General features: G+C 34.3%; 1 protein-coding gene across 2 annotated transcripts in view; it reads left to right on the forward strand.

Moving 5' to 3' along the window:
- LEMD3 (LEM domain containing 3) overlaps positions 1-22,225 on the forward strand; it is a 59,801-nt gene that overhangs the window by 21,930 nt on the left and 15,646 nt on the right. For both annotated transcript variants that reach the window (XM_011373732.2, XM_023520599.1), the window contains exons 2-4: positions 11,204-11,241; positions 14,103-14,169; positions 16,464-16,531. In XM_011373732.2, the coding sequence (XP_011372034.1) occupies positions 11,204-11,241; positions 14,103-14,169; positions 16,464-16,531 (173 nt within the window). The remainder of the gene's footprint in view (positions 1-11,203; positions 11,242-14,102; positions 14,170-16,463; positions 16,532-22,225) is intronic.

Here is a 22,225-nt window from a genome sequence, read left to right on the forward strand (position 1 = left end):
AACAGAGACTCTATCATCTATGCCATTTTTTCTCCTCCAAAACATTTACTTTTTAAAAAATTACTAAACATAAGCTCCTATATTTTGGCTATTTTTTTTATATGCCAAGTTTCTGACATTTTAGTGAAAAATATAATATCTTATTTGTAAATGTAAATTATATGATTTTAAAAAGTACAATTATTATTACCTGGATCTGTCTAAAACAACAAAACAAAACCTTACATTATAATAACTTATAGTTTTTGCAAAAAAGAAACTTCAGTTTTTGGTTTTTCAGAATTTTAGAATGAATTGGAAGGAAGGAAATGTTTTTTTCTTGTACAATAAGCTGCAGCTTTTAAAATTGGAGCTAATATATTGTAATATCTAGGTATTGAAGTCATCTTTTACCAGTTCTCTGATAGGATTTTAGCAACACTAATAAATATTTTTTTGTTTTTTTGTTTTTTATTTTTAATTTTTTTAATTAAAAATTTTAATTAAATAATTTCTTATTTTTCAATTACAGTTGACATACAATATAATTAGTTTCAGATGTACTGCATAGTAATCGTTTATATAACTTATGAAGTAATCACCCTAATCTAGTACCTATCTGACACCATCCATAGTTATTACAATATTGACTATATTTTCTATGCTATACTTTACATCCCCATGACTATTTTGCAACTACCAATTTGTACCTCTTACTCTTTCCCTCTCTTTCTGCCTTCCCCGCTTCACTCATCTTTCTTCCCCCACCCTTTTGGCAACCATCGAAATGTCCTCTCTATCTTTGAGTTTGTTTGTTTTGTTTGTTTTGCTTTTCTTTTTTTTAGAATCCACATATAAGTGAAATTGTATAATATTTGTCTTTCTATGGCTGACTTACCTTAATCAGTATAGTACTCTCTAGGTTCATTCATGTCGTTGTAGATGGCAAAATTTCATTCTTTTTTATGGCTGTGTAATGTTCTATTGTATATATGTACCAATTCTTTATCCACTTATCTATTGATGGACACTTGGGTGGCTTCCACATCTTGGCTATTGTAAATAACGCTGCAATGAACATATAGATGCATGTGTCTTTTTGGATTAGTGTTTTGAGTTTCTTCTGGGAAAATGCCAACCATTGAGATTACTGAGTCCTTCTTTGTCTCTTGTTATAGTTTTTTTTCAAAGTCTATTTTGTCTGGTATAAGTATTGCTACCTCAGCTTTTTTTTTTTCTTTATTTCTATTTTTATGAAATATCTTTTTCCATCCCTTTACTTTCAGTCTGAGTGTGTCTTTTGATTTGAAGTGAGTCTCTTGAGCATATGTAAGAGTCTTGTTTTCTTATCCATTCAGCCACACTGTGTCTTTTGATTACATTAGAGATGTAGTTATTGTCATTTTATTATTCATATTTTTTATCTTTTTTCTTAAGGAAGTCCCTTAATTTCTTGTAATACTGGTTTGGTGGTGACGAACTCCTTTAGCTTCTTGTCTGGGAAGTTCTTTATCTGTCCTTTGATTCTAAATGATAGTTTTGCTGTATAATCTTGGTTGTAGGTCCTTGGTTTTCATCACTTTGAATACTTCCTGCCCATCCCTTCCGGCCTGCAAAGTTTCTGTTGAGAAATTAGCTGACAGTCTTATGGGAGCTCCCTTGTCGGTAACTAATTGCTTTTCTCTTGCTTTTAAGTTTCTCTCTTTGTCTTTAACCTTTGGCATTTTGGTTGTGATGTATCTTGGTGTTGGCCTCTTTTCGTTCACCTTGTTTGGGACTCTGAGCTTCCTGGGCTTGTATATTTATTTCCTTGGCCAGTTTATGGAAGTTTTCGTCATTATTTCTTGAATTAGGTTTCAATTCCTTGTTTTTTCTCTTCTTCTGATATCTCTATGATGTAAACGTCGGTACGCTTGATGTTTTCCCAGAGGCGCTTTAAACTCTCCTTATTTTTTTGGATTATTTTTTCTCGCTGCTGTTCCGATTGGGTGTTTTCTGCTACCTTCTAAATCTCTGATTCAATCCTCTGCTTCATGTAATCTACTGTTGATTCCTCCTAAGGTATTCTTCATTTTGACTGGTTCTTTTTTATGTTTTTTTATCTCCATTTTTTATGTTTCCAGTCTTTTTGTTGAAGATTTCACTGATATCATTGCATCCTTATAATCAGTATTTTGAACTCTGCATCTGGTAGATTGCTTGTCTCCATTTTGTTTAGTTCTTTTTCTGGAGTTTTGTTCTGTTCTTTCGTTTGGGACATGTTTCTTTGTCTACCCATTTCGGCTGCCTCTCCATGTTTGTTTCTAAGTATTAGGTAGAGCTGCTATGTCTTCCAGTCTTGGCATGGTGTCCTTATGTAGTAGATTTCCTGTGAGTCCCAGTGGCACAGTCTCCCTGGTCACTTGAGCCAGGTGCTCCAGGTATGTCCTTTGTGTGGGTTGTGTATACTCTCTACTTGAGACTTGATTGCTATTGGCACATCAGTGGGAGGGATAGACTTTCAGGCTGATTGGTTGTGAGCACTGGCTGTGACTATAGTGGAGGAGCTGTTGTGCAGAGACTGGCCTTACAGAGTAGGATTCAATTTAGTGGGGCTCTGGTACCTACTGAGTCTGCCCTGTGGGTGTGTCGTTTGTGGAGGTGTTTGAGTGGTGCTCTGATGTGGACTGAAGCCGGTGTGTTGGTTCTTGGGCCTCTTAGGGACTCTGGTGCAGGTCGAGGTCAGCCACTACCTGTGCCCTGTCTGGGACCACTTGGTATGAGCTACAAAGTGATTTGCATGTAGATGCCACTTGTTCTTGGCTTGGAGATATCTGGGAAAGGCTGAGCTGTGTACCGAAGCTGGCTATCTCTAGTGCTGAGCTTAGAGGTGCTCAGCAAGAGTATGGGGCACTCCAAGGCCAGATGCTGCTTGTTTGGATTTTGTGAACCTTTGAGACATTTTGGGAAAGTTTGCAGCATGCGCCAAGACAGGCCATTTGTATCGAAAAGCTACTAGAAGTGGCTTGGGTGGGCCTGCAAGTTGGATGGAGCGGGGCCTTAAGGAATCACCAGGGTAGGGGGAACAGTGTTAGCCAGGTTGATGGAGACTCAGATCTGGTGCCCACCTGTGTGTGCACTCTGGGTGGTGGGAGGGTTCAACAGTGGCTTCTGCTAGTACTTCTGTCTGAGAGAGAGCTGCACCTCTAGTGTGAACAATTTAGTTCATCCCTGTATGTCCCTGGTACCTTTGAGCTGCTGCCCCAGTGCTGAACTTCAGAACTGGTGAGTCTGTCAGTGAGTAAGTCTGTGTATGGAACCTCAGAACTAGTGAGTCTGTCAGTGAGTAAGTCTGTGCATGGACCCTTTAAGAGGAATGACTATGACTCCAGTAGCCATCTATCTCAGCGAGTTGAGTCCCTTCACTCTTCAGGGGGTAGGTACCTCTGCAGCAGAGATAGCCCTCCCAATTTTTAGCTGCTACACGTGGGTATGGGACCAGCCCCTTCTCCACCTCTCCTCTCCAGTCTCAAGATGGCTTCTTCTTCTGTATATCCTTAGTTATAGGACTTCTGTTCAGTTAGACTTAGGCGATTCTCAGTAATGGTTGTTCTGTAATTTAGTTGTAATTTTGAGGTGGTCATAGGAGTAGGTGAGCACAACATTTCTCTACTCTGCCATCTTGACCAGAAGCCGCCTCCCGTTTTGTTTTTTATACTTTCTTCCTCTAGCATTTTATTATGAAAAATTTCAAAAATAAAATTTTAAGAATTGTGCTGTGAACACTCATATACCCACACCTAGATTCTACAGTTAACATTTTCTGTATTTGCTTTATTATATATCTTATACATTATCCATTATTTGTTTTAAAAAATATATTTCAGAGTAAGTTGAAGATGTTAGGATACTTACTTTACCTTTATATACTTTATGCATGTTATTAATTAAAATGAGATTTGTTTTTTTAGGTATAATTTGCATATGTTATACCATCAGATGAGTTTTGACAAATTGTTCAGGTGTATAAATTAAACTTCTACAGGTAGAGAACATTACTTTCACCTTCAAAAGTTTTCTCATGTCCAGTCAGTACTCCATCACTATTCTGATTTGTTCACCATATGTCAGTTTTGCCTGCTCTAAAACTTCATATAAGTGGATTCATGGAATACTCTTTTATAAAGCCTTTTTCACTCAGCATATTTTTGAGATTCATCAATGTTACTTTTTCTAGTACTTCATTCCATTTTATTACTCTTGGTTTATTTTTATAGCTCAAATGTATTTTAGGCAGCAATTATTTGCCCCTTCCTGAATTCTTAAAACATACTATATAAACTTCAAGGTTGTATTGATTACATTGTATATCATGCCTACTCATTTATCTTTACTGTTGTTTAAGCAGCATGTTCTCTGAATATTATATGTAGAATATGTTCCATAAATACTTGTTCAACAGTTTGTGGTTAAAAAAGTCTTACAGCTTTTGTTACAGAGATTCCAAATGTGGGGTACAATTATAATGTGAAATTAGTGTTTGGTTAAAGACAACTTTCAGTTAGTCTTAGAAAGTTTTCTTCCTCAGTGAGTAATGTGAGACTTTCAGTGAGTAAATGTGAGACTTTCAAATGACCATGAGGTTGAAATAGACTGTAATGTTCTTTATCACAATGAAGTGAAGAATACGAACCAACAAAATAATAAAGCTATTTTAAATTTAATTTTGACCCTTTATTTCCTTGGACACGTATTTCAGTTTTCATTATGTTCTTAGTACTTTGATGTCCACATTTAAAGCCCTTTTTATTTTTATCATATAGAATTACTGTATATGTTTTGTTATTCCCTAAGAATAGCTGTTTGGAAGTAGCATGGGAATGTTGCCTCTCTCAAAATAGGGCCAGTAAAAAGTTGGGAGTCCTATAGTCCTACATGAGAAGTAGATTAGCTTTTGAGGTTTTGCTCTCCTTCCCTTCTTCATTCATTATTCCTATCAAGGTCTATACCGCTGTAAATCCAGATAGATAGGTGGCGTTAAAATGGAAAGGTTATTTATAAATAGAACAAAGGTGGTACAAAAGTTTACTTTAGGCAAGTTTTATAGTAGACAATTTTGTCCATAAAACTTTGTTCATTTTGTTGATTTAATGTCATTATTCACCGTAATTTATTAAATATACTTGGAGTGAATTGTTCTTGTCTTTTAGAATGACCTTATATTTAATAGAACCATGAATCAATTCGAGAACTTTCAGAGCACAAATGGGCAACGTGCTGTGTTGCAAAAGAATGTACTGTCTTGTTCACCCTGTTCATTTTTAGATTAGTCTGGCTGATGGTGAAATGCAAAAGTGTTTGCCACACAGGTGCAGTGTTCTGCAGCTGTTGGAAACATTTGCTCCTTACCCACCACCCCCATTTCTTCACATATAATTATGCTCTGTTTAAACTATTAATGCTAGAAGATGGGATTTGAGAATTTGAATGTCTGTTTTTAAAAAGGTACAACTTAGATAATTAGTCATTTGGTCAGCTGAGTTTAACTGCCTAGATGGCTTGACATTTCCAAAGACTAAAACCTAGATTTAAGGTTGTGAAGTTTTAGAATTATAAGGGACTGCCTTTGGAAGCACATGTCTGCAGAGTTACTACCTTCAAAACTGAACTTCTTGGGGACAAGGCTTATATAATTTCATTTTTTGAATCTCCTGCAACTAGCATGCCTGGCACAAAGTAAGCATTTGATATATATTTGTGAATATCTTGTGTTGGAAGATGAATCCAAAATGCAATTTAAATGTGGTATGGTTCTAAATCAGAAAATTATGATTTCTTTGAAGACTGATGCCTCGTGGTAAATTTTATAGTTTTCTTATGAACAAAGTGCCATGGCAGCAGAGAGAAGCAGAGTAATTAATGCTGCCCAAGGTAGTCATGGGACACTATATTTTGATATATCATGGAAAATCTTTTGTCAGACTACAGTTAGAGAACTTGGTTTTGAAGAGTGTTCCTTATGTAAGAGACAACAGAGTATTCTCCAACAACAATGTCTTTTCCTCCTTATCCCCATTTTGCGCATTTTTCATGTATTACATCATAAGGAGATTAAAGTTAACTGATTCTAAATCTGAAAGTTCTAGAGAAGAATGTTTTCTTTAAACTAAATATTTTATTTTCTGTAGTTGTTTTTTCTATACTGAAAAGAATGTAGGCTTTGGAATCATACAGAGGTTTGAATCCCTTCTTTTTGAATCCCAGCTTTTTAAAAACTGCATTTACCTCTAAGACTCAACCTAACCTTATCATGCATCAGATTCTGTCCACAAAAATGGAGGTAATACCTGCTCTAAAATAGTGGTGTAAGGGTTAAATGAGTTAATTCCTGAGTACATGACATCAGTATTCCTGGAACATGTCAAGTATATAATATAGTTTGGTAGCTATAATCATCATGCTGTACATTAGGTCCCAAGAACTTATTAATCTTATAACTAGAAGTTTGTACCCTTTGACCAATATCTCCTCTTTTCTTCCACCACCCAGCCTCTGGTAACCACCATTCTATTCTATTTCTGAGAGTTTGGCTTTTTTTAGATTCTACATATTAGTGACATACAGTATTTGACTTTCTCTGACTTATTTCATTTAGCATAATGCTTTTGTAAGGTTCATGCATGCTGTTGCAAATGTCAGGATTTCCCTCTTTCTCATGGCTGACTAGTATTCAATTCGTGTGTATGTGTGTGTGTGTATACATACACCTTTTTTATCCATTCATCCATTGTCAGGCTTTTGTAAATGTTTGTGGCTATTGTAAATAATTCTGCAGTGAACATGGGTTGCAGATATCTCTTCAAGATTCTGTTTTCATTTCCCTTAAATTTATACTCAGAAATGAGATTTGCTGGATCACATGGTAGTTTTATTTTCAATTTTTTGAGGAATTTCTGTACTGTTTTCCATAGTGACTATACCAATTAACATTTCCACCAACAGTGCACAAAAGAAACAAGGTTTCTTTTTCTCTATACACTCACCGACATTTGTTATCTTGCCTTTTTGAGGATAGCCATTCTAACAAGTTTGAGTTGATATCTCATTGTGGTTTTGATTTGCATTTCCCTGGTGATTAGTGATGTTGAACACCTTTTCATGTACCTGTTAGATGTTTGTATGTCTTCTTTAGAAAAATGTTTCTTCATTTCCTCCTGATAGAATATTTTTGTTTACTAATAATTGATAGTATTTTCAAATATTCAGAACAGAAAAAATGTCGAGGTAGACTGATGTTGGCTGTGCTGATCCAGAGAAAGCAGGAGGAAAGCACCCTGAATGAATTATTTCCTGTTTTCCTGGTTCACGAAGAGCAAATCATTTATTCTTTAAATGCTTAAGACTCTTAAACTTAATCGATAGAGTGGCCTGCTCCTTATTACATGTGCCTTCCTTTTAAAACATAAGCCAACTAGCATGCTTCCAATTTTCTAAGGTTTCTCTGTCCGAGTTATATGTAATAGTTTTCAAGGCCGTACATTATCTGTACTTACTGACTCCCTTACCAGTTTGACTTTATTTCTTGCTGTTTGCCCTCTCATCCACTCTGCTCCATTTCCAGTAGTGACATGGCAGGCATGCTACCCCTTCACAGTCTGTGTGCACTTCTTGTTCTTTCTGTCTGTAAACCACTTTCTTGAGGTATCCACATGGCTTGTTCCCTCTGCTCCCTTAGGTTTCTTTTCAAATGCAATCAATCTTCTTAGTATGGCCTTCTCTTACCATCTTATATAATATTGCTTCCCTTCCTCACATGTCGAGCACCATTCCTGCTGTTTTACCTCTAAAGAGCTTAGAGCCATTTGACATAGTATATATTTTAAAAATGTATTTGTTGTCTCTTTTAACTCCTCTAGAACATAAGCTCCTTGAAGGCAGGGATATTTTTTATTTTATTTATGGCCATATTTTTTGTATCTAGCACAAAATACTCAATAAATATTTGTTTATCTTTCTTTAATAAATAAATGTTTTTCTTTCTGAGTTAAAGAATTTTGGTCATCAGACTTTTACATTTTACTGCTATTGAGTGGCCAAAATGGAGTCTTCCTAAGTAGAACATCAGTTTATTTGGTCAACGTTAAATATACTTTATGAATACATTTGTAGTTCAATATCCTTGATTTTTCCCCTTTTTATCTGGGAATTCATAATAATTGATAAATTTGATCTTAGCCTAAGAGAATGAAGAAAAAGTTTATACTTGACAGACAGGATCAGTAAAACTAGTACAGTTTTGGAATTGATGTGTGTGTGAGAGAGAGAGGTTTGGAAAAGGAAAAGTCAACAATGTGTCTTATAAGTAAGTCGGAAAGTATCACAAGATTAGAATTAGATCCGTGAAGCAGAATGTGATGGAAAATCATTGGACAATTTTGAAGGGTCTATTAGTAAATTAAAGAAACATTTTTAGGAATTTGACTTTACAGTCAGTAAGATAGTTTTAAGGAAAGAAGTCAAAATATTATGGACATTTACAAAGAAAAGTTTGTTATATTTGAGGTTTGAAATCATTTGAACAAGAAAGTTGAAGGAGAAATGGTCAAACAAGGAGAATTTGAGAAAAAGTAATTTTAGGGGTGTAGGATATAAAAGAGAACAATACCAACTCGAAAATGTCTTTAAGGTTTGCCTTTGAGAGAATGGAAGTAAAGTTTGAAATAACAACTTGACATTATCATTGCTTTAGGATAAGGGATAAGAAATATAATTTACTCTCAGGTCCATCCCTAGAAAAGAGAGTAATAAATCAGGTGGCAATTTTTTGCCGTGGAATGCTTTTGGAATATGATTTCTTCTACAATTGCCCAATATGCAGGGGAGGGAGGAATGTTTTCACTAGGTGTAACAACATGTGTTGTTTCATTAAAGATTGTAGGTAATTTGGATGAGATAAAAGATATTGGTGTGGTTTTTAGAAATACTGAAATGATTTGAGGGAAGAAAAGTTAGATGTATAAAGACGCTTTTATACATTTTAAGGGCTTTTGGTTTGTTACAATTGCCGTTTTTAAATGGAATTTCTTTTCTAAAACTTAATCTCAAGGCTACATTTTACTTCTGTTGTTAATTCAGTAGGTCTTTGTTAATTTAATAGGTGACAATTGTCATGGGAAATTGAGGGAAATTCTTTTTAACAGAAGTTGTGTAGGATGGAAGGTATATTGTTGAATTTTTAGATATGTTATACTCTCCTGTATCTTAGCCCATTAGACAAGAAGCAGAAATCTAGAAAGATACAAAGGGCAGAGCAGTGTTTTCAACAGAATTATTGTTCTGCTCTTTGGCTTTCTTTTTGTTATCTTATCCCTCTCCCTTCCTAGTTGCTCAGAACATATCCTCGGTCAACTTCCTGCAGAATTTAACACTTTCACTTCAGTGCTAACACACAGTAGAATAAAGAAGGGTGGATTTAGTCTAGATAGCACAACAAGCACTTTTCAAGCACTAAAATATATGCCCAATATTATGCTTGGCTCTAGGCACACAAACACGAATGACACATGGTCCCTGTGATGGAAACTCACAGTAGAGCAATCTAGTGGGAGAACATTACAATCTACAGCAATTCTTTCATTGTGATAATTGAAAAGCTAGCTTTCCATTTAATAATCTCGACAAAAATAATTTTGTATACAGTCAAAAAATAATGCTGTCGTGGCTTTTCTTCATAGACATTAAAACCTGTGTTTTAGAATCACATGTTTTAATATATTTTAGAATTATTCTTATAAAGAGCAAATAAAATACCTGATTTTATTATTATTTGAACCAATTTTAGCCAGATTTTTATTTTAGCTAGATAGCTAATGCAACTTTTGGTAGTATATTTAACTAAATATAGCTTTATTTTAAATTGTTTAAATTTTACATTAATAAAAATTAATATTCTTAAAAGCGTCTTTTTAATCCAAGAGTGTTCTGATTCTTAACATTTTATTTAAGCTATATTATTTCTTCTCCCTATTCCTCCATTGAGTACTTTTGATCTTTCAGAAATTTTTCTTTCCCAGCATTAAAACCCTGTTGCAATATAGAAAAATGTTGTCTAAAAATCCATTAGCAAAATCACTTTAGATGATAGGATACATTTTTTCCTTGCTTTTTTATTGTACCTTGTTAAACTGGTCTTACACATGAACTTTCTTAGAATCAGGCAGTTCCTGGTTCCTATGGGACTTCCTGTTTTCTCAAATAAAAATAGAAAAGTACCTAAGAAAGGAAACCTAGTCAGTGTGAAGTACTTTGCAGGCTCAGTTAGGCTTAGTTGTGACCTGGATTATAGAGATCTAGGTATTAAAGCTTTGAGTATTTTCACATGTGATTTAAAAATAGATAATAAGAGGTTCTAAATTATAATCATGAGAGATGCTACATATTCAGCCATAAATTTGTTTGTATTTTTTGGGGGGTAAGTGGGTATAGGGAGGCCAGATAGAAGGTGGTAAATCCTTTCTTTATAATATTTATTAGAAATCCAAAGTTAATACTGGGACTTAATTCTTAGCTATTTTGGTCTGTATATTAGTTTCTTGCCACTTTTTCAGATATTAGCAAGGATTAGGAAGGTCCTTTTTAATCATTGGAAATCAGAATTCTAAGTGAATTATTCAGTTTTAAAGCATCTTGTAGATTTCCACAAGTAATAACTGCTTTTAGAAATTTTTTGAAGAGAAACCAAGTTAAGGCAAAAACAAATGATACAGTCATTAACAATAACAATAACCGGTAACATGTATTAAGCATGTGAGGCTCTGCTAAACATTTTTATGATTTATCTCATTTAATTCTCACAACAACAGTATAAGGTAAGTGTCATTGTTACACCCTTACTTTATAGGAGGGGAAACTACAATTTAGAGCTGCTAAATAGATGTTAGCTCAAGGTCACGTTACTAGTAAATGGTGGAGCTGGAACTTGAACCCAACTGTTCTGACACCAGAGCACCTGCTCTCAATTATTATAGAGAAACACTACAGTCTCAGAGTAAGAATGGTAAGTATACTAAGTCTGAAAAGTTAATTCCCCAGCCTTTATTATCATCATTTTGTTTACATTTTATTCACATGTTTACATTCAGTTTTAGCAAAGTACATGCTGGCATTTCAGAGGACTTGTTTAGAGGAATTCTAATTCTCATTTAAAATTATGCTAATAGTTCTTTTTTTCTTCTTTCCTTGATAGTAAAAAACCCCTTTGATGAAACATTTGGAAAAATACAAGTAAGTAAAAGATACTGATATTCTGTCTCATGATAAAAATGTTAGGTTGACTATCTACTAAAAAATAGTATTATTTAAAAAAGGTTCTTTAAGGCTGAAGCAATAAATTTTCTTATTTTGCATATTCCTTAACTTATTTTGTGTATAATCAAATCTGACACTTTATCACTTTAAGGTAAAAGCCAGCTGTCTAGTAAAATGGCAGTGGTATGTGGTCTGGGGACCTGGTCTTACTCTTAAAAGTATTCCTGTTTTTGTAAGTTGTTGGATACCCTAGTAGTTCTGTCCACTTTGATCTCATCTTGTCTCTCTTTGGATTTTTGGCTCATTGGCATGCCTGTTCAACCATTAGGAAGGCAAAGGATTTAGAAACATATCCCCTGGGTTATGTTTATGATTAATTTTATGATTAATTTTCTTTTTAAAGGACCTATAATATTAATTTTAACCTATTACTCATGAATATGTTTCACTTATCGTCATTATAGGTACTTCAAAAATGACAATATTTGAGTTTATAATATATAAGTATTAATTTTTTATTATAGAAACTGACAGTAATAGAGACCAGTATAGACAACATTATTTGTTGTGATGAAGACTATCTAATAATGTGTATTCACATTCACAGAATATTACTTTAGATTGTTAGAATGAGACTTTGTAAAGATTATAGTAATATTCTATTATGATATTTGTTTTTAAAAAAGTTATTTTATCAGTTGCAATATTAAGTACAACAGTACTTCTGGCATAATTTAAATTTGTACAATGTATTCACTGAACATTGGAAATACAAGGCTTTATTTTCTTCTGTTTAATTTTCCCCATGGGGGAAACTAAAGTTCTGAACCTCTAAATAATAGTAATAATTGTAATGAAAATGATGGCAGTTCACTTATATTACATACTTATTCTGTGGCAGGCATGCTAAGTGTTTCAAATCTATTATTGTCATTTAATCAGAGACTTGATACAAACAATTTAAGAATATGTTTGAGGAGAAAATTGGCTGAGGATAGAAGAGAGAAATATTTAAAGATGATGATATATGAGAATATTTGGTACAGTCACTGTTCAGTTTAATTCCCCCGCCCCCCAGAATAAGAACTTTGCTTCAGAGAATGATGTATGCTACTAAAAGAAAATCTGGACTTTACCAAAACAATTAGAAAGTAGCTATCTCTAATGATAGAATTATTTTTGTTTAATGAAAGATTACTTGAAAGCTTATTTTAGATATGTATTTTTAGATATTGGTAGATCTTTAACTTGTTTTCAAGGTGATTAGGAAAGCCACTAGTTAGACACATTTTTAAGCTGAATGTTAGGAGACAATCCGAAAAGCAGTTAGAATGGAAGAAGACTGTAATGAAACTGTATACCAGTATAAGTTTCTGTAAAGAAAATAATATTTGATTTACATACTTCTCAGATTTACTTCTAGTTGAACATACTGGTGCTAAAGATAATTGAAGCAAAGACTTTCTATTTCTCAAAATTGGTTTGTTCATATTAATAACATAGTCCATAAAAACTATTTAAATCATAATTTAGTTGATCATTTTAAGGGCACACGATGCCCTTGTAATAAAAAATGTTCATTTTGAATAAGTTGCTATTGGAAAAATAATGTTTGAAAAAATTATAGTTGAGCTTTCTTTTTGGGTGCTTAGATTCTTTGCATGAGAATGTAACAGCATATATGTTATACGGTATGAGATCCAGTTACATCTGATTAGGTTTTGTTATTCTACTTATCTCGTCCAGATGAGGTATATTCCCAGGCCTCTGATGTTCATTAAAGATGTAATCACAGAGTGTAAGTGTCATATTTTTGGATTTAGTTTTACTTTAGAAAGGGGCGAGGGGATGGACATGATCAGGATAAATAAAACAAAAAGGAAATCAGTCACATTTCCAGATGAGGGAGGAGACAAACTTTACAGCTCCCAGCTACATTAATCCTAGAGTTTCATCAGATTTACCTTGGTTTTATGTATCAAGTCCACAAGCTACACTATCATTGGAACTCCTCATCCTATTATATTGCACATATTTATTAAAAATGATTTTATAGTTTAATGTTTCACAAATGCTGCATAGCTTTCAGAATAATGGATTTCAGCCCCTGCAGTTACTTTTTGTTGTTTGATTTTTGCAGTTTGGACTTTGAAGTTTATGTGAAGATAAGGACTGGTTTGATTCAGAATCTGGTTGAGATAAAGTTGAAGGGGAAAAAAAGCAAAAGGGTTGGAAGGAAAATAGTCAGCTGAAGGAATGTCACTTGTCTCTGTCAACCATCTCACATAAAACCAGAGACTCTGGTGGTAGGATCGTGGAGCCTTTTATGAGTTTTCTTCTTCCTGTAGTGTCGTTTATTAAGGCTGCATTGACAAAAGCATGCCACTCATAGTGTGCAAACTATTTCTGCTTCTGAATATAAAGCAATGAAAACAGATAGATGAGGTTGCATATTATTGGGCATATGTGTTACTTTCCCAGCTTTTTATATCTTGTCTGAATTTGGTTCTAGTCATATTCATCCAGTAATCTTGTCTTGCTAGACACTTCAGGAAGAAAGGAAAAAATACACAGCCCCCTCATGTATCATGAATTTATTTTGAATAGTGTATTAAACTGTTATTACCACCCTGCAACCTACCGTTTCCCCATAGTTTATATTGGTTTCTCTTAATTATGATTGCACTTAAATTAGGGGTCTCATTGCTTTAGACTACTTGGCAGGTTGCATAGACATTTCAATAGTCTTCTCTCTGGTCTCCTTTTTGAATATTATGATTATTTGGTATATGTGTTTTTCTTGGAGTCAGATATTTTATAATTTCTTTTAATTTTAGGAAAGTGAAAAAAATCTTATGATGAACACTTTATACAAGCTTCATGATCGATTGGCACAGCTTGCAGGTAATTGTTTTAATAATCATAGCCTCTAAAAATATTTTGAAAATTAATTTGCGTATGTGGCATGCTGTATGAGTAGAAGTAGTTTTTCCAAAGTCCAGTGTTATGTTTGTGGAATATTTTCTCTAGAAATTTTTATTGCCTATACGGAGTGGATTTTTGTTTTCGTAGATAGATTTAATCAAGGTCTTTTTTCTACCTGCCACATGTATTAGATCAAATATATATGTATATTGCATTATATAATATAATTCTAAAGTTTTATTTAATTATATAATATAATTCTAAAGTTTTATTTATTTATCAGATTTCTTTACTGCATTAATTGTAACAAAATTCTGAAAGCTTAAGTATCAGTTTAAGTGAGTAAGCTAAGCAATAGATTAACCAAAATCCTAGATTAACTATAACAGTGCAGATTTTCCTTTAGGGGTTATATAGGTGTTTAAGTACATTCTAGAATTTTTTTCTCCTGGTTCATTGCTTTTTCCTTAAATTCCGCTCGTAGTAAGTCTTTAAGAGCTCTCTGGTATCAACATATCTGCAGTTAGAATAATAATGTAGGTGAATTGGTATCAAGTTTAGCACCTATAAGCTGTAGCACCTATAACTTTTTTAGTTATTCTTATTTCACATACAATCTGAAAGAAGAGACTTTGGATTCTTTTCTTAAAAGCAGATACAAGAAAAGAGAAAATATATTTTTCCAAACTTTTATATGTAGCAGATCCTTTTGTAGAAACCAGATCATTGGTAGTAGCCTAATAGGTAAATGTGGAACTTCTCTGGTTGAATTGGAGGCATTTAGGGTCCTGACAGTTCCACATCCTTTCACCAATCTTTTTTTTTTCCCCCCCCTTTGGATCCCTCATTCTGGTCAGTTTTTGGTCTCATAATTTTGTGTATGTCACGAAAAGCCTTCTTGGTAGTGATCGATGAACTGTCATTTGTATACTGCAAGCTAATGACATTTATTTGGTATGCCATAGCACCCAGAAATAGGTTAAGTATATACTCTTTCTAGGCATTCCTGATGTTACCACAAGCTTCTACAGCTGTCTCTACAGCATTGTTTTATGAAGTATGCTAGCTCACCATAATCTGGGGTGCTTTTAAAGATATAGATTTCCTTCCTCTAGGCAGGGGTTGGCAAACTTTATCCTGTGAAAGGGCCAGATAGTACATTTTTTAGGCTCTGCGAGCTAGATTATTTCTGTCACAACTACTCAGTTCTGCTATTATAGCATGAAAGCAGCCATAGATAATACATAAATGAATGAATGTGGCTGTGTTCCAATAAAACTTCATTTATAAAAACTAGTGGTAGGCCACATTTGGTCTATGGGCTGCAGTTTGCTGACCTCTGCTGTAGATCTATGGAATCTGGATCTCAGGATGCATTATAAACTTCGAAGACTTAGTTGTTCATCTAATAGGTATTTCTACCCTTTTCAGAACTGTGATCACTAAAACGTGGCTACTTGAACAAAAGTATAAATAGGGACATGGTTTCTTTTATGATAGAAAAATTTGCCAAGGATTTTATATCTTGTCCTTTCACATTAAAAATAATTTTTTAATTACTTGAAAGAAGCAGGGCAGGAAAAACTTACATTTGAAGTTCAATATTGAGGATAGTCGATCTCTGATAACCACAGATAGCCTGAAAGAAAAAGCTTTGGATTCTCTTATAAGTAGTTATAAGAAAAGGAAAATGTAGTTTTCTGAGCTTTTCCATGTAGTACATCCCTTCGCAGAAACCAGATTATAGTTAGAAGCTTCTATTTTCTCTGTTGATCTATGTAATAATTTTTAAGGTATGTGTACCCTTGTCAAAGATAGGCTCAGTTATACTCCAAAAATGGATGTTTTAATTCAAACTTATTTGAACACTTGAATTATTAGTTTGAGTGATAAATATGAAAGTTAGCACAATGAATTTCCCCCCTTGAAAAATACATTTCTGGAGGGACTTGTCTATGCCCAGATGTATGGATAGGCATTAGTGTGACATGCACATATGGCTAACAATTTAATTGGGACTATAAGAGGAAGCTATATTCTTATCTAGAACATAGATTTAAAGGTAGTGTATGTAAAGATAATTGGATTTAAAGGTAGTGTATGTAAAGATAATTGTTTATATTACTGGAATTTTTTTAGAAAATATAAATAATGTTCATCTTTATTATAATAATATAACCTATATTGTAATTTGTAAATGTTTTGACTAATATTTGTTTTCTTCTGCTGAACATAGTATTGATTCAAAATTAATAATATGCTAATCTTTCCAGGAGATCATGAATGTGGCAGTTCTAATCAGAGAACACTCTCTGTTCAAGAGGCAGCTGCATATTTAAAAGTAAGCCATGAAATTAGAATTTTAATAGCTATGTTCTTAAAGTTTATATAAATCATTGCAATTTATATCAAAAGTACCATGCACGTGATTAATTGCACTGTTAAAAGCTTGAGCCTGCTGTTTAGTTTGAGCGGATAGAGAAAACAGAATTACTCAACATTCTTTGTTTTAGTTTGCTTTGGAACATTCTCTATGAGAGAATGCACATTAATTTGGAAAGGAAGCAAAACAAGCAGCAGTGGCGAGAGAGAAATTGAGTTAGGTTAGTAGCACGTATGCATCTAACCATTGTCATTTATTTCAAATCTGCTCGAGATTAATTTCATCTCAGGGTACTAAGAGAACTTGCAGATGAATTTTATAAAGTAATGTAAGTAATCTAGGAAATCTTAGATGAAAGGAAATGTACTAGAAGGTTAAGATAGACACGTGTCATTCCGATCTACAAAAAAGAAGAAAATAGATTTTGAAGACCATACTGGGGAGCTTGATGTCCAATTCTATAAAGATAATCTGTAAATATTTGAGTACTTACCAATGGAAATGCTAATCCCAGAAGCTGGCATGGGTTAATTGTGAACAAGTCATGTCATACAAACTTCATTTCCTCCTTTTTTTATTGGTGGTAAAAAACATATAACATGAGATGTACACTCGTAATAAATTTTAAGTTTATAGTACAGTATCATTAACTATATGCACATCATTGTACTTAATATCTCTAGAACTTTTCATTTTTCGTGACTAAATCTCTATACCATCACATAGCAGCTATTCGTTTTCCCCTCCTCCCAGTCCCTGGCCACTACCGTTCCACTTTCTGTTTCTGTGAGTTTGACTACAGTATATACCTCATATAAATGGAATCAATGCAGTATTTGTCCTTCTGTGACTGGCTAACTTCACTTTGTTCATCTACATTGTAATAACATATGACAGGATTTCTTTTTTTAAGACTGAATACTATTCGTGTGTGTGCGCGTGTGTGCGTGTGTGTGCGTGTGTGTATAAAACCACATTTTCTTTATCTGTTGATCTGTTAATGGACATTTAGGTGATGTCCACTTCTTGGCTATTGTGAATAATACTGCAGTGAACATGGGGGTGCAAATGTCTCTTAGAATCTGTTTCCAATTCTTTCAGATAAATAGCCCAAAATGAGATTGCTGGATCATATTATAGTTCTATCTCTCATTCTTTTAGGACTCTCCATACTGTTGTAAAATAGCTACACCACTTTACATTTCCACCGACAGTTTACAAGTGTTCCCTTTTCTCCACATCTTTGAAAACACTGTATTTTGATAGTGGCCATCCTAACAGGTGTAAGGTGATATCTCACCGTAGTTTTGACTTGCATTTTCCTGATGATTAGTGATGTCATGCATCTTTTCATATACCTATTGGACGTTTGTTGTCTTCTTTAGAGAAATGTCTATTGAAGTCCTTTGCCCATTTTTAAATTATGTTATTTGAGTTTTTTTGTTATTGAGTTGTAGGAATTGCTTATTTATTTTGGATATTAACCATTATCAGGTACATGGTTTACAAATATTTTTCCCATTTTGTAGGTTGCCTTTTCACTCCGTCGATTGTTTCCTTTGCTGTGCAGAAGCTCTTTAGTTTGATATAGTCTCACTTGTCTGTTTTTGCTTTTGTTGCCCGTGCTTTTGGTCTCATGTTCAGAAAATCTTTGCCAAGACCAATGTCATGAAGCTTTTCCCATGCATTTTCTTTTAGGAGTTTTATAGTTTCTTGTTGTACATTTAAGTCTTTAATCCACTTTGTGTTGATTTTTGTGTATTGTGTAATAAAAGGATCCAATTTCATTCCTTTACGTGTGAAAATCCCAATTTTTCAACATTGTTTTTTGAAGAGACTGTCCTTTTCCCATTGTGGGTTCTTAGTATTCTTGTCAAAAATCAGTTGACCATATGTGCATGAATTTCTCTGTTTTCTTCCATTGACCTATGTGCCTGTTTTTATGCCAGTATCTTACTGTTTTGATTACTGTAGCTTTGTGATATGTTTTGAAGTCAGGAAGTGTGAGGCCTCCAGTTTTTTTGTTCTTCCTCAGAATTGTTGGACCATTCTTGCATTTCAGAAATAAATCCCACTTGGTCATGGTATATGATCCTTTTAATATGCTGTTGAATATGGTTTGCTAGTATTTTGTTGAGGATATTTTGCATTTATATATGTCAAGGATATTGGTCTGTATTTCTTATGGAATCTTTGTTTGGCTTTGGTATCAGAGTAATGCTGGCTTCATAAAATGAATGTGGAGGTATTCTCTTAGATGTTTTGGAAGAATTTGAGAAGGATTAGTGTTCATTCTTTAAATGTTTGGTAGAATTCTTCAGGGAAGCCATTGAGTTCTAGACTTTTCTTTGTTGGGAGATTTTTGATGAAGGGTTCAATCTCCTTATTAGTTATAGGTTTGTTCAGACTTTCTTTGTGATTCAGTTTTGGTAGGTTATATGTTTCTAAGAATTTCTCCATTTTTTCTAGGTTATCCAATTTGTTGGTAATTGTTCATAGTAGTCTTTCTGATCCTTTATATTTTGTGCCATCAGTCATAATATTCTCTTTCATTTCTGGTTTTATTTATTTGAGTCTTTTTTTTTAGCTAAGGGTTTGTCAATTTTGCTCATCTTTTTTTTTTTTTTTAAAGAACCAATTCTTTGTTTCATTGAATTTCTTTTATTAGTCTCTGTTTTGTTTCTATCTGCTCTAATCTTTATTATTTCCTTTTGCTAACTTTGGGCTTAGCTTTTTTTTTTTTTTTCTAGTTTCTTGAGGTGTAAAATTGTGTTGTTTGTTTGAGCTCTTTTCTTTTTTAATGTAGTTGTTTACCATTATAAACTTCTATCTCAGTACTGCTTTTGTTGTATCCCAGAATGTATCTCACCAGAGCCCCTTGAATCTGAATGTACCTTTTTTCTCTTAGATTTGTGAAGTTTTGGGTCATTATTTCTTCAAATATGCTTTCTCTTCCTCTTTTTCTTTTCCATTTGGGACTTACATAATGCATATATATTGGTCTGATTGATGATGTCCCTATAATTCTTTAAGCTTCTTTCACTCTTCTTTATTGGTTTTTTCTTTTTTGTTCCCTTGACTGGATAATTTCAAATGATGTGTCTTTGAGTTCTTTGACTTTTTTCTTCTGATGGATTAAATCTGCTGTTGAACCCATCTAGTGAAGTTTTATATTCAGTTATTATATTTTTTAGCTCCAAAATATGTTTTTTTAATGTTTTCTCTCTTAGTTGATAGTCCTGAGTTCGTTGAGTGTATTTATGACAATGATTTTGAATTTTTTTGTCAAGTAATTCATGTTCAATTTCTTAAGGGCCAGTTTCTGGAGGTTTATTTTGTTTCTTTACTTGGGCCACATTTCCTTGCTACTTTGGGTTGGGATATATGCATTCGAAAACACAACCACATCTCCACGATTTAGAGACTGTCTTCATGCAGGGAAGACCTTCAACAATGAGCTCAAATAGAGGTTCTGGTGTTCTCTCAAACCTTTTCTGTGGATGCATCTTTTGTGGACTTGTGAGTATAAATTTCCAGCCAGAAAGGTTTTACAGATTTCTTTTTTCAGGAGCCTGTAATTTTTTGCTCCCTCTGGTGTTTGTCTGCTGTACTGCAGGTTCGTTGGAGCAGCAGCAAGCTGTCCAGCTCTTTTGTTCTCAGCAACCTTCACACACCTAGATTATGTCAGGTCTTGATAGTACTCTGAGACAGGTACTACAGATACCAGTGTCTTGGGCGGCTCCCTGACAGACTGGAACATTCAGGGAGAAGCCAGGAGTTGTTTTTTTCCCACTCATTCTGCTCTGAGCCACAGGGGTGGGAGAGTGCAATGGTGAGTGAATGTGTGCTAGTTCAAACCATCGCCTTTGTTTCTGGTGACCTCCAACTTGGTGCCCTTACCTGTCAATGCCTAGATTCAGGCAAGACTGACACCAGTCCCTCTAGTAGCCCCCTGAAAAGTCTGAACATCAGACGTGTGTTCCAGTCTTCTCTTTCACTCCTAAAGGAGAATCCAGGAATTTGGAATTTCTCCCCACTGCGAAATGATGTGTCAGGGGAAGGGGCTCTGGTGAGTGAGTGCTACAGAATTTCGTACTGGCTTCTATGCAGCCAGTTTCAGGCCTGCTTGTGATGCAGGAACCTCTTAACTGGTTTCTGGATTTATTGTTGAATTCCTGTCTCCATGGGGGAAGGAGGGTCTAGGGCTTCCTGTTCTGTTATCTTGCTGATGTCACCCCCCTCCATTTTTAAACTTTAGAATGCAGTATAGTTCTGAGGCTTCTATCAGGTGTTTGTTGATAATCTCCATTGATATGCTTGTCAAAAAAGAGAAATGTGTACTCAGATTTTAACTTTATTCATGACTTACGTGTACATAGCTGAAAGATGTTAAGACAATATAATATGATGGAGATTTGATGTGGATTCAGTTTGTACCACTTTCACGTAGAAGCTGTGTGTCTTGGTAAAGTTCCTTCACTTTTCTGTACCTGTTTTCTGAGTGAAAGTGGGACTCATTAATATCTGTCAGAGTTGTTGGGAGACTTGAGTGTATATATTAAAGTACCTAGCTCTGTGCCTGATGAGTATAGTAGCTTCCCAATAAGTTATTTCTTTTTCAATATTTCCTAACTAATTAAATCAGCGTTACCTGGAGGGAGGTTCCTAATAACATGCTGCAGAATTTGTCTCTCAACCCTCTTCATTTTCAGCTTTGACCTAGATGACAAATAGCTAATAGATTGGATAGCTAAAGAATCAGGATCCAAAAAGATCTTAAATAAGAAGGAGTTATGATTATGGGACTCTATAATAAGGGATGAAAGAATTGCTAGTTGGATGCATTGTGAAGTTGGGGGCAAAGCAGGGATTGGATTGAGTAGTAGGCTAAAGGGGACATAGAATAAAATATTCCAGGAGGAGGGCATCCAAGTTGGAATCTATGCAAGTGGTTCTTTATGAAATATTTGAAAGTGGTTTTATTTCTAACAGTAGGAAAAATTGATCCCAACCAGTGCTTCCTTCCTGCTTTCTCTCCCCCCCGTTAAATCTCTTAGGTAATGGCACAGAAATGTGTTGGTCATAAATTCCTGCAGCAAGATTAATATACATTTCAGAAGAACCCAGAGACTCTTAAAATCTACTGAACACTTTATTTGAAGGACTAAAAGGATTGAATGGGGTTTGGGAATAGGATAAGGCTTGATCCAGTAGTTAAGCTGGAGCTGAGAAAGGCAGGGATTGGTATGTAAAGATGATTAACCTCCCTCTTTCCCCTCCCCCAACCACTTGATTGCAGTTCTGGGTTGGCAAATAGTATAAGATAAAAAGAAGGGACACAGAACCAGGAACAGAGATTAGTTCTCCTAAAGACTGACAGCAAAGGAGTTACTGAAAGCAAGTGGTATTAACATGAGCTGAGTTGGGGAACTGCTTTATTAATGAATTCCAGTCTTAAAAAGATTTTCATATCTTTTCCCTGGAATTATTTTATGTTTCCAATTAGATTCAGAAGTTCTAATGTATATATTTATATAATGTATATATTTACAAAAGATTTTGGATCAGTCAGTTCCATTTTTTAAATAGTTAAGTGAAGTTATTTTATGTAGAAATGGCAGTATCCTTTTATAAAAGTTTAGGTGTGTGGAG

This window comes from Pteropus vampyrus, unplaced genomic scaffold (assembly GCF_000151845.1).
Source record: "Pteropus vampyrus isolate Shadow unplaced genomic scaffold, Pvam_2.0 Scaffold9, whole genome shotgun sequence".
Classification (NCBI taxonomy): Eukaryota; Metazoa; Chordata; class Mammalia; order Chiroptera; family Pteropodidae; genus Pteropus; species Pteropus vampyrus.